This window comes from Schistocerca cancellata, chromosome 4 (assembly GCF_023864275.1).
Source record: "Schistocerca cancellata isolate TAMUIC-IGC-003103 chromosome 4, iqSchCanc2.1, whole genome shotgun sequence".
NCBI classification, from domain to species: Eukaryota; Metazoa; Arthropoda; class Insecta; order Orthoptera; family Acrididae; genus Schistocerca; species Schistocerca cancellata.
Genome location: NC_064629.1, coordinates 555,466,180 through 555,479,186, shown reverse-complemented (window position 1 = coordinate 555,479,186; position 13,007 = coordinate 555,466,180). Strand labels below are relative to the sequence as shown.

The 13,007-nt window shown below is 41.9% G+C and overlaps 1 protein-coding gene across 1 annotated transcript in view; it reads left to right on the top strand.

Moving 5' to 3' along the window:
* Positions 1-13,007, top strand: part of LOC126185062 (organic cation transporter-like protein) — a 236,984-nt gene that overhangs the window by 120,642 nt on the left and 103,335 nt on the right. Inside the window, exon 6 of the mRNA XM_049927818.1 lies at positions 11,888-12,056. Within this exon, the coding sequence (XP_049783775.1) occupies positions 11,888-12,056 (169 nt within the window). The remainder of the gene's footprint in view (positions 1-11,887; positions 12,057-13,007) is intronic.

The window sequence follows — 13,007 nt, the reverse complement described above, 5'->3', positions numbered from 1 at the left end:
AAGTGTCGTACATAGAAACATTCTATGAGCAATGTCAACATTCGGAACATGACTTTAACCGCTCCTTTCGTATAAATTTACTCATTTTGACTCCTACATCACTAATCTCACAAGATTTCAATAGTGCCCCAAAATGTATGCATTCCCTTGGGAAGGAAGATTCTAAATCGGTTTCATTTTACGCTTGTTTTGCTGCGCATTCAGATGTAACGTCTCGTGAACTATTTTTAAGTTTACGGAAAACTAAGAAGGATGTTTTATAACTTTCCTTCCCCGTCACTAATTCAGCGTACCTGTTGTCGAGTATCGCGAAAAATGTCGCGACCCGAAATTTCTCCCAAACCGTCAGAGGAACATCTTAAGGGTCCACTTCTTCATTAATATGAAGCTTGCCTTTCCTTGATCTTTTATATCCTCAAATATCAGTCATAATCTCCATGGATTTATTTTCATAATAGTCGAATATGCCACGAATAGAGCTAATAAACCCTACAAGTGATTCATACAATTCATGCACTATTTCAGTATCAGTATCTGCGCTTTACAATTTCACATTTACATTATTAAATTTCTGGAATATGTGTCTTCAAACTGTTATCATGAACACTGTTTCTAGTCCACTGAGTTGATTCAGTAAAGCTGAAGCCTCATTTCGCGCAAGTGGTTTCTCGCAGGTATTACTGGTAACATGTGTGAGGGCATTGATAACGTTCTCTACATTTCCATTTACACTTACACATGCTTCCTCTCTTGCTGACCAACGTGTGTTTGATAAACGTTTAACTGTTTAGTTCCCTGGTTTCATGAAAGAAGTTGATCCCAGTGTTGTGTAGAATCAAAGAAAAAATTATAAACATTTTGCACTAAACTTAAAAATGAAAATGCTTCCTGACAACAGCTTGCAGCACTAGCGCCAACTAAATTCAAATAATGTGCTACACAAGGCACACAATGCGTTTCCGGATTTCGTTCTTCAATGTGGGCCTGCAAACCGATGTAGCCTCCTGACACGTTGCTTGCATCGTCGTGTGACTGGCCCCTACAGTCGGTAATATCAATGGAATTTGTAGACAGGACCTTCAGTACGATCTCAATTAGGTTTTCAGACTTGTGTCCAGGGTTTGGTAAAAACAGAAGAAAACTTTCAACAGGCTGACCACTGCCGTTCACATATAAGAACGATAACTGATGAATATGTGAATGTACGCACCGGCCGGGGTGGACGAGCGGTTCTAGGCGCTACAGTCTGGAACCGCGCCTCCACTGCGATCGCAGGTTCGAATCCTGCCTCGGGCATGGATGTGTGTGATGTCCTTAGGTTAGTTAGGTTTAAGTAGTTCTAAGTTCTAGGGGATTAATGGCCTCAGAAGTTAATTCCCATAGTGCTCAGAGCCATTTGAACCATTTTTGTGAATGTACGCAGTAGAATCTACTATTATAGTCAAGTATTTGGCCTGTTTAATATCACTTACGATAATTCTTTTTACTCGTTCATAAATCAGCTCTATTCTACATCTACATGGATACTCTGAAAATCACATTCAAATGCCTGGCAGAGGTTTCATCGAACCACCTTCACAATTCTCTATTATTCCAATCTCGTATAACGCGCGGAAAGAATGAATACCTATATCTTTCCGCATGAGCTCTGATTTCCCTTATTTTATCGTGGTGATCGTTCCTTCCTATATAGGTCGGTGTCAACAAAATATGTTCGCATTCGGAGGAGAAAGTTGGTGATTGGAATTTCGTGAGAAGATTCCGTCGCGACGCAAAACGCCTTTCTTTTAATTTCCAGCCAAAATCCTGTATCATTTCTGTGACACTCTCTCCCATATTTCGCGATAATACAAAATGTGCTGTCTTTCTTTGAACTTTTTCGGTGTACTCCGTCAGTCCTATCTGGTAAGGATCCCACACTGCGCAGCAGTATTCTAAAAGAGGACGGACAAGCGTAGTCTAGGCAGTCTCCTTAGTAGGTCTGTTACATTTTCTTAAGTGTCCTGCCAATAAAACGCAGTCTTTGGTTAGCCTTCCCCACAACATTTTCTATGTGTTTCTTACAATTTAAGTTGTTCATCACTGCTTGTTGAAGGTAAATAACTTGTGTATCCCTGCCCCGGATTTCCATATCATTCCGTGTACTCTACGAGAAAAGGATGGAACACGGTTCAATCAGAGACATCATAAACTGACTGTTATGTAATGAATGGATTTTTTAACGTGTCCAGTTAGGGGAAGTCCACGACTTGTTATCTTCTTCACTACTGCAAACATCATTTTCAATACATTGCGGCAGTACATTTTTTGTGTGCCAACATATGACTCGAAATGGTTTTCTACCGTTCCGAGTGATTTTTCTTCTTGTTAAAAGTAATGACTAAATATTTTTGTGTTCAAGTGAATTTTCATGATGTGATAAAATACTAGCAATATTTCTCCAATCTGGAATGCCAATAGCAGCAGTCGTGGTCTTACCTCCGAACAATTTACATGGTGCACAAAAAATGGCACCGGTGCTACAGTACACTAAGTAATCACGCAAAGTTGATTCACCATTTAAAAGTTACGATAAAATAAATTTTTGTTCAAATACCTGGTTTTAGCGCCTTTTGACCTTCGTGTGTTAGAAAAATTTGGTTATGCCACGGTGTGAAAGAATGTCGATTGTTGATTCATTAATACATTATTCCACAGGATCATCACTAACGAGGCTGTTTCTTTTTGTAATATGTGATTCCACGCGTAGGTTTCTGTGAGACTCGAATTCAGGAACAATTTGTTTTTCTTCATTTGTAATTGTTGTTTCGTTCGCATTTACTTCTTTCACTACAGTTTTAGTGCTAGATCTATAATCAGTACTGCCTGAAGACGAATCAGCAACATTTTTTGTGAAAAATTTGTCTACTCTGCCAAGCGTTTTTAGAGCATTAGCTTCTAGTTTTCGGTTTTCATTTGCTAGTTTTCGAAATGCAGCCCCACTTAATTTTTCGCCTTTGTTTTCGTCACTGTTATTCATGTTACAGACATTTACGAAATTTTCAACCAGTACCAACACAACAAAAAACAAGTTTGCGAATAAAAAGCATCCAGTTCAAAATCGTACCACATAGAACATGAGTACAAAGCATTTTACTTCACACACGACAGTGATCAACTGACTATACTGGATTACTTGACCGAACTGTACTATGAAATAAAATCGTGAAGGCAAGAACGACATTGCAGAATAATTTAATTTCATTGTCGCCTCTTTCTCTATTCTCAATAGAAGTTAGACGCCGACAGCAGACTCGGAATAACAACGTCTCAAAGCGCGTATTGTCGTTTATTGTCCTGATAGCTTGCTTTAAAATATTAGTGAACAATTTCACAAACACGATTCCAGACGGAAATTGAGTGTCTCATTTTCCATCAGTCACCAAGTAAACTAGTAACATTTCAAATCTTGTATTGTCGATTATCATTCTTACGGCTTGTTTAAACCATCAAGCTATCTCACGATATCAACAATTTTTGTCATTTGTAAGTGCAGTTATTTTAAAGCGTAAAATGTTGAAATAAATACAATGCAAAAAATGCCGATATCTAAGGCTGCCGTCCCTAAGTCCGTGCCTCGTGAGCCTACGGTAGAACCTCGCTAATCCGTCTCCTACGGACTGGGTTCAAGTGGCTCTGAGCACTATGGGACTTAACATCTGTGGTCATCAGTCCCCTAGAACTTAGAACTACTTAAACCTAACTAACCTAAGGACATCACACAACACCTAGTCATCACGAGGCAGAGAAAATCCTTGACCCCGCCGGGAATCGAACCCGGGAACCAGGGCGCGGGAAGCGACAACGCTACTGCACGACCACGAGCTGCGGACACGGACTGGGTGCAAGGTCGAAAAGCTAAAAAGTTCGGATTATCAGATGAACGCTTTTATGGACCCATAACATCCCAATACAGGAAAATACAGTTTTAATTTTCGACTGGAAATACTGTCTGAAATATTGTTCCATGTTACAGGAGTAACAAAACGAAATGAAAACGTTCACACATCAGAAAGTCTTACATGAAAATGTAATGTACAGTAGTGCCTGTACTGTAAAATACGGCTGTATCGTACGGTAAGATATTGGTACTTTGGTACTTCGAATAAAAGTTTTACATCTGTAATTACCTTATTACAGTACAGCGTTGACGCAGGACTGATCTGCACTTACTTGTTTAACTCATGAGCTATCACACGGTAAAAAAAGTTCTGTTCCTAAATAGGACAAAAAAGTATAACGTTCTTTTCCTTAGCAGCGACAGTCTTGATTTTGCCGCGATGTTCCACCATTTCCTAATCCATAAAACGTCTATATGGGTAGACGTAGAGCTTTCTTCAACGTGCCGGGAGGGCCATATTAAGTGCATTTATAGCATCTGTATGTGATACTCAAAGGGTAGGTTCATTTTCTTTGTTGTCGTCGTCGTCGTCACCCTTCTCGTTCTCATCGGTTTCTCGAGCTACAGCGTCAAGGAGTTGGTCGTCAGTTAATTCTGCTTCCATTGCGCAGTCAACGTCAGCCGTATTGATCCACTCACGTTATTGGGTTCAACGTCCGGTTTTAAAGACAGCGTCACATGTTTACGTTTAGTTGATGCCAGAATTTAGTTTTGCACACTTTAATATGTCGGAAGAACACTAATTTGTAAAACAAATGAGTGCACAATAGCACTTATTGATCGAGTTAATTGGAAATTTGTGGTAAGGTCTATGGGACCAAACTGCTGAGGTCATCGGTCCCTAGGCTTACACACTACTTAATCTAACTTAAACTAACGTACGCTAAGGCCAACACATACCCATGCCCGAGGGAGGACTCGAACTTTCGACGGGGGAAGCTGCGTGGACCGTGACAGGACGCCTTAGACCGCGCGGCTATCCCGCGCGGCTTGATTGAGTTACAAACAAGTTAGTTTCTACTAAACTTGATGGAACTATCGCAGCGAGCAACTGTCAACTGCCTGCTGACCCATAAGGTAGACGGTGAGTCATTGATAAGTCCAGGCCAGACTGTAACAGCGGCCCGTTTATATAAACAAACACCGGAAATGGGATGGTCGAACTAAGCGGAGAGTCGGACCATCCGAGGTCGGATTATCGAGGTGCTACTGTTTATGTAAATCCGCCGCTACAGACAGACTATATCTTACCAGCATTTCCTGTCCAGTCCTCTCATATTAAAAGACAAAATAACTTCACTGAGCTTGTGTTTATGTAGTGGAGTTAATTTCAGTTTATTAAGTAAGATTTTATTTGTAGTTGTTAAAAGAGCTATTATACAAAAACATCTATAGCTGGAGCTGTCAACTGTCTACCACACTGAAATTCCCTCACTAGGTATTCTACAATGCCGATTTCGTTGTCTCCACAATCAATGGCTGGAGTTCTCAAATAGTTCAAATGGCTCTGAGCACTATGGGACTTAACATCTTAGGTCATCAGTCCCCTAGAACTTAGAACTACTTAAACCTAACTAACCTAAGGACATCACACACATCCATGCCCGAGGCAGGATTCGAACCTGCGACCGTAGCAGTCCCGCGGTTCCGGCTGGAGTACTCTTTGCAGCTTGAGGATATCAAGTGCATTACTCCTGCCTCAGCTTTCCCAACATCTGAAAGCCCCAGACGCTTAAACTGTCTCTCTCTTTAACAGGAGTATGTCACCTAGATGTTATAGAAGTTCAGATGTTTCAAGTCAAGCAATACATTGCAGGAGATTACTGTTCTAGATTTAAACATGATTAGTTCCATCCCATCAGATATATTAACAGCCAACTTGCAGGATATACTGTGGATATGTGGTACGTGGCTCCAATCAGTGCAGCTCACTCTACGAGTGCCAGCATTTCCTGAATGGAAGAGATTTATGCGATTTACGAGTAACACAATTAGTGCTGATAGAAGTGCAGTAAGTTTCTGGTCATTCATTAATTCACCACCAAGTGACTACAATATGGTTACGCAGCTTTACAGTATGCTATGAACGACAGGCAGCAGCAAAATGCAACATTTACCAGTCCAATCCCTTTCCTACAACACGACGTAGATCACGAACAGCCGCGCGGGATTAGCCGAGCGGTCTTAGGCGCAGCAGTCATGGACTGTGCGGCTGATCCCGGCGGAGGTTCGAGTCCTCCCTCGGGCATGGGTGTGTGTGTTTGTCCTTAGGATAATTTAGGTTAAATAGTGTGTAAGCTTAGGGACTGATGACCTTAGCGGTCAAGTCCCATAAGATTTCACACACATCTGAAAATTTATTTTTGATCACGAACAGCATCACACTTAAAAATTAAGCAATTCTCGGCCATTGTTTGCAGGAACTTATTTTACATAAAAACTCATTTAACAACTGCAAATAAATACTCACTTAATACAGTTAAAATAATTGTACTTATAAACACGAGTTCTGCAAAGTTACGTTATCTAGTTACATAGCCGGCCGCGGTGGTCGTGCGGTTCTAGGCGCTTCAGTACGGAACCGCGCGGCTGCTACGGTCGCAGGTTCGAATCCTGCCTCGGGCGTGGATGTGTGTGATGTCCTTAGGTTAGTTAGGTTTAAGTAGTTCTAAGTTCTAGGGGACTGATGACCTCCGATGTTAAGTCCCATAGTGCTCAGAGCCATTTGAACCATTCGTCGTGCTGTTAGCAAGTTACATAAAAGAACGAGATAAGAAATGCAGAAGAGATAAAGTCTGTCTGTAAACTGAAAATCGAGTATGGCTCGCGGTGGAGGAAGTCGCCTGTCCCGGAAGAAAGCTACAACGGCCGTACAGGATGGCAAATAACCTGTTTTCTCTGCAGCAGTGTACAACAGTATGCAGAGATTTACGTATAAAACACCCATGCGCTTTTCTTGCGTTTGTCATATTAGCAACTCATATCTGTATTCAATGTAATGTTAAGACACTTCGTGGGAAATAAACACCCCCCCACCCGGGAGTGTCTGCACGCTGCGTCGCCAGTGATTCACAAGGCGAACTGCGGAATGGCCGGTATAATTTTGTGAAACGCCCTTCAGTTGCTTTTTGAGACGTTGTGTGGTAGAGTGAATGGGAAATGGTCTGCTCGCTCTTCATTTTGCAGACCTATGGGGCAGGTAGATGCATCACCTCCTTCCGTCACATTCCTAACATTCATTAACACCTTTCCACCCCGTTACACTGTAGAACAGATTCTATCCAATAATACGGTTTCACTGCACTTAGATGTGGTACAAACACTTAATATTTGTTCTTAACCCACGGTATGTAACAACATACGTTACTTTTATACCATTAATACATTGCTTTTACAATCTGCGATTTTCCATCCCTTGCAGTGTGTTCTAGAGAGAAAATGGGTAGGGCCAGATTTACAGGAAATTTAATATGTTTTAATTTGATAGCGGGAAAAATTTTCGTTGGAAGACGCGGTTCTCGGCGGGAAAAATTTTCGTTGGAAGACGCGGTTCTCGAGACAGTCAAGAAAAACACAAAAAAGTGACCTTAAACGCCCCCCCTCCCCCCACCGCAACGCTCACACTGGATAGGATTTTTAATAGGCTGGTCATGACGACTGTAGAAAAATTTGCAGCTACACAAATTTTTTACCCCAGTCGACATATTTTTGGCAGAGAAGGACAGTGTGAGATGGAAAACAGTAGCACGTGCACGCCACCTGCTCTGCAGTCTTTCGCACACGATTTTAAATAAACTGTTTGGCGAAAAATTGATTCCTTTGTTGCTTATATTCCCACATATCAGCTTCATGGAGAACTGCCTACGTTTTCGTTAACACTCATAGTTACTGTGATATTTCCAAATTATATCGGCCACTGCACAAAATTCGAGTAATTTTTAATGGAAAATAGAAGTCGCTAAGAATTTATGATTGGTTCATGTTATGCTATATATTGCTGCATACGAAATGTAACTAACATACTGAATTTTACTTTAGACGAGGTTTATATCTATCTCCATTGTCGAGAAAATGGATTTTATATATACCGTACTCATTTCACTCCATGTGTGCTACAATAGCATAGTAGTGAATTATTCGTAATAACAATCGTATTCCATAAACAACTGAAGACACTGAAATAGATTTTTGGTAAGTAATGATACACAAAGAGAAAAATACTTTGCCATATAGTTAAGATGCGAAACTTTCATATATTTATAGATAAAAGTAATTAAGGATTCATCAATGCAATAATGTAATTCTTAAGGGCCATTGATAGCTGATGACAGGAGAAATTTGCAACAATCTAAGTGAACAATTTCGATGTGCTCATTTTCTAATAATGAGCTTCTTACAAGTTATTGACATGTCATGTCCTCAACTGCTTGTTTAATGAAAGAATATGATCGGGAATCTGTTAAATTGCAACTGACCAGGACAGAGACCAAACTTTTCACAGAAAACCCTTCAGATTGTATGCGACTGGTTACTTAATTTCAAAGCATTACAATAACCGTCATCGATATCAAAAAATAGCCATTTCACCATCCAGAATGGAAACTACAAGATATCAAAAAGTCAGATTTATGTGCCATTTAGTTTCCTATAAATTTAATAAGAAGTATATTTCGTGAAGAAAATGTGGAAAATTGAATGAAGTGGTTTTCAATTTTTTCAAGACTAAGCAAAACCTTCACCGAAAAACTAACTGCACAAGCTGATGCAGCTATGCTTCATTTACAAACAAGATTTCTTTCAACAAGGAAATCGGAAAACTCATTTTCCTCATATAGTACTATCACCGCAGGCCTTAGCCACTTCATGGGAAATCACTCGTTAATGTGTGTGCTGTGAACATCACTAGATTCTTAACTTTTTTTCAAATTATAGTCCAAAAAATACTATTTTCTATTACTGAAAAACATCCTATAATGAATGACATTCATATAAAGCTCAAAATTTTTAAAAGTGCCAATAATAATATCCCGAGTATACTCGTGCGTTGAACTTCGACTAAAATATCCTGGAACTTGGAACCATTTTTTAGTTTCTGTGTAACTGTGAAGTCTAACCATGTATTTCACAACGGTTTCTTGAGAACATAAATCTTGGAGAAGCTGGCTGGAGCACAGTGGATGTATTTATCTGGTAACGCAGGCGAGCACTTGTCGCTCAATTGACGAACTGTCGTCAGTTTCAGTCTCTAATGAAGTAACATCACATTCGTCTGCACTTTCTGAGCCGCTAAACGTAATGTCAAAGACAGGATCACTATAGTAATTCGTTTTTGAAAGCATTGCCTAAACAACAATATAGGAAAGAGTCTGAAAGCACGCGTTTGCTGTCGACTATCCAAAGCTGTACACAGTAATGATGATATCTAGTTCCAACCACATAAATCAATACACGGCAGCCAGGCTACAAAATTAGTACCAAATACTCTCTAGCGGGAGAACACATAACTGTCAATACTTAAACGGATATCAGCGGGGTTTTATTTTTTCGAAGGTCAATTTTTAAGTTGTCCGAGTATACGGGGGATTTTAAGTTTCTTACAAAATAATGAAACGAGGTAACTCGTGGCTTCGTGTTAAGGGGCTAGCACTGCGATGACCATCGCCGCAAGATGCATCAGAGAAGCCGCAACTTTAAGCGGCATTCCAAGGTGCAGCTACTACCTGTTTGAAAAACATCACTCGATTTAAACAGTTCTAGAAGCACTGACTGTCATTAATTACATCGCTGTGGAAAATGTTCAAGATGTTTCCTGAGAATTTAAATTCCGTAATAAACTACACAGAAGGCCCAAAGAAACTGGTACATCTGCCTAATATCGTGTAGGGAACAGCGAGCACAGAGAAACGCCACAACACGACGTGGCATGGGCTAAACTAATGTCTCAAGTAGTGTTGGAGGTAATTGACACCATAATCCTGCAGGGCTGTCCATAAATCCGTAAGAGTACGAGGGGATGGAGATCTCTTCTCAACAGCACGTTGCAAGGCATTCCAGATATGCTCAATAATGTTCATTTCTGGGGAGTATGGTGGCCAGTGAAAGTGTTTAAACACTGAAAAGTGTTCCTCGAGCCACTCTCTAGCAATTCTCGACGTGTGGGGTGTCGCATTGTCCTGCTGGAACTGCCCAAGGTCGTCGGCATGCACATTGGACATGAATGAATGCAGATGATCAGACAGGATGCTCACGTTTGTGTCACCTGTCAGAGTCATATCTAGTCGTATCAGGGGTCCCATATCACTCCAACTGCACACGCCTTACACCACTGCAGAGCCTTCACCAGTATGAACAGTCCCCTTCTGACTTGGAAGGACCACGGATTCATGAGTTTGTCTCCATAACCGTACATGTCCATCTGCTCGATACAATTTGAAACGAGGCTCGTCCGATCAGGCAACGTGTTTCCAGTCATCAACAGTCTAATGTCGGTGTTGACGGGCCCAGGCGAGGGGTAAAGTTCAAAAATGGTTCAAATGGCTCTGAGCAGTATGGGAATTAACTTCTGAGGTCATCAGTCCCCTAGAACTTAGAGCTACTTAAAGCTAACTAACCTAATGACATTACACACACCCAGGCCAGAGGCAGAATTCGAACCTGCGACTGTAGCGGTCGCGCGGTTCCAGACTGTAGCGCCTAGAACCACTCGGCCACTCTGGCCGGCGAGGCGTAAAGCTTTGTGTCGTGCAGTCATCAATGGTACACGAGTGGGCCTTCGGATCCGAAAGCCCATACCGAATGGGTATGGGCTTTGAATGGTTCGTACGCTGACACTTGTTGATTGCCCAGCATTGATTAGCAGTAATTTGCGGAAGGGTTGCACTTCTCTCACGTTGAACGATTCTCTTCAGTTGTCGTTGATCCCATTCTTGTAGGATCTTTTTCCGGCCGCAGCGATGTCGAAGATTTGATATTTTACCGGATTCATGATACTCACGGTACACTCGTGAAATGATAGTACGGGAAAATCCTCATTTCATCGCTACCTCGGAGATGTTGTGTCCCATCGCTCGTGCGCCGACTATATCACCCCGTTCAAACTCACTTAAATCTTGTAACTTCCTGGCAGATTAAAACTGTGTGCCGGACCGAGACACGAACTCGGGACCTTTGCCTTTCGCGGGCAAGTGCTCTACCAACAAGCACGACTCACGTCCCGTCCTCACAGCCAGTACCTCGTCTCCTACCTTCCAAACTTTACAGAGGCTCTCCTGCGAACCTTGCAGAACTAGCACTCCTGAAAGAAAGGATATTGCGTGCAGAACTAGCGCTCCTGAAAGAAAGGATATTGTCTCCGCAATATCCTTTCTTTCAGGAGTGATAGTTCTGCAAGTTTCGCAGGAGAACTTCTGTAAAGTTTGGAAGGTAGGAGACGAGGTACTGGCAGAAGTAAAGCTGTGAGGAGGGGTCGTGAGTCGTGCTTGGGTAGCTCAGTTGGCAAAAAAAAAAGTTGGTAGAGCACTTACCCCCGAAAGGCAAAGGTCCCGAGTTCGAGTCTCGGTCCGGCACACAGTTTTAATCTGCCAGGAAGTTTCATATCAGCGCACACTCCGCTGCAGAGTGAAAATCTCATTCTGGTCACTTAAATTTTGATAACCTACCATTGTAGCAGCACTGACCGACCTAACAACTGCGGCAGACACTTGTCTGATATTTGCACTGCAGTCCGCAGCGCCGCATTGTTCCTGTTTTCATATCTCTATATTTGAATATGCATGCCTATACCAGTTTCTTTGGTGCTTCAGCGTATTTCAGTCTACCTTTGTAGGCGGCTCTGCTCTAGAGGTTTTTAACTACAAGCCGCGCCTGTGGCAGATGCTCTGAGTTCATCCGAATTATTTCTGACTGTGAGATTTTGTACAATTTGGTTAATGAATGCATTGATTTCAGCAATGGAGATCTCGGGAGACAGACACCGGACGACAGTGTCGGTGCTGTACCAGCTGCCGTTCACCGTGGGCCTGTGCATCATGGCAGCCGCCGCCTACATGCTGCGCGACTGGCGTCACTTCCACCTCTCCTTATCGGCGCTCTCTGCACTCTTCCTCTCCTACGCGTGGTATGCACTATCTCATAATTTACCTATAACTGTTGCAATGAGTATGCATGTTCCTAAAACTCAGTCTGCTTGGCATATGACAACAAACGACTAAGCAAACTACACAATAAAATAGCCACCACTAGGGGGAATTACGCTACTACTGTGTAACACCGACTCCAGCTTTCATAATTACCTCAGTTCGGAAAGGAAGGACGTCCAGAAGTTTCCTCGGGTATGCCAGATCCAGCTACCAAGTTGCCTGGATGGTGACTGCTATGTTTCACGAGCTGTTTAAAATAGTCCGAAACTCTTTCTGTGGGATTAAGATCCTCTGATTTAGCTGTCCATCGGGCGTGTGATAGGATGCCAGAGTGTTCATTAAACTGAGGCTGTATGCAGGCAGCCGTCTGAGTATGGCTGTTTTTTTTTTGGAGGATGAGAGTGTCCGCAGCACACTGTCGCCCCGTTTACATGGCGCTCTCAAAACCGGATCTCGTAAACCGATTTCCCAATACCGCTTCTGCGTGGTAATGTATGCACTTCAAAGTCGATTCTGACAATCAGTTTCTAGATGCCCGTTTTCCAATTCCGCGATCGATTTTCGCTACCATGTAAACGCAATCTGTGTTGAAACGTGCTTGGGTTGTCAAGTTACGTCTTGTTTTCAGATATTCGGTTAATATGGAATTATTGTGCAGTGAAGGAAAAGCAGAAATATTAGACAGAGCATGAAGCTGTTACCTTTAAAATTTAAGAGAGGAGAAATAACGATTGTGTTGGCTGAATCATAAACTGGATCAGCTGTTTTCCAGCCGCCATATTTAATTGGGCTAGCAAATCCGCTTCAGGTCTTAACATGTAAAGACGACAGAGAAAAACGATTTTCGAAATTCGGTTTTCGTCTTCCGGAAGGTGTGTCGAATGTAAACGTAGTGTCTGTAAGACTACAGATATAGTTACTCTTTGAGT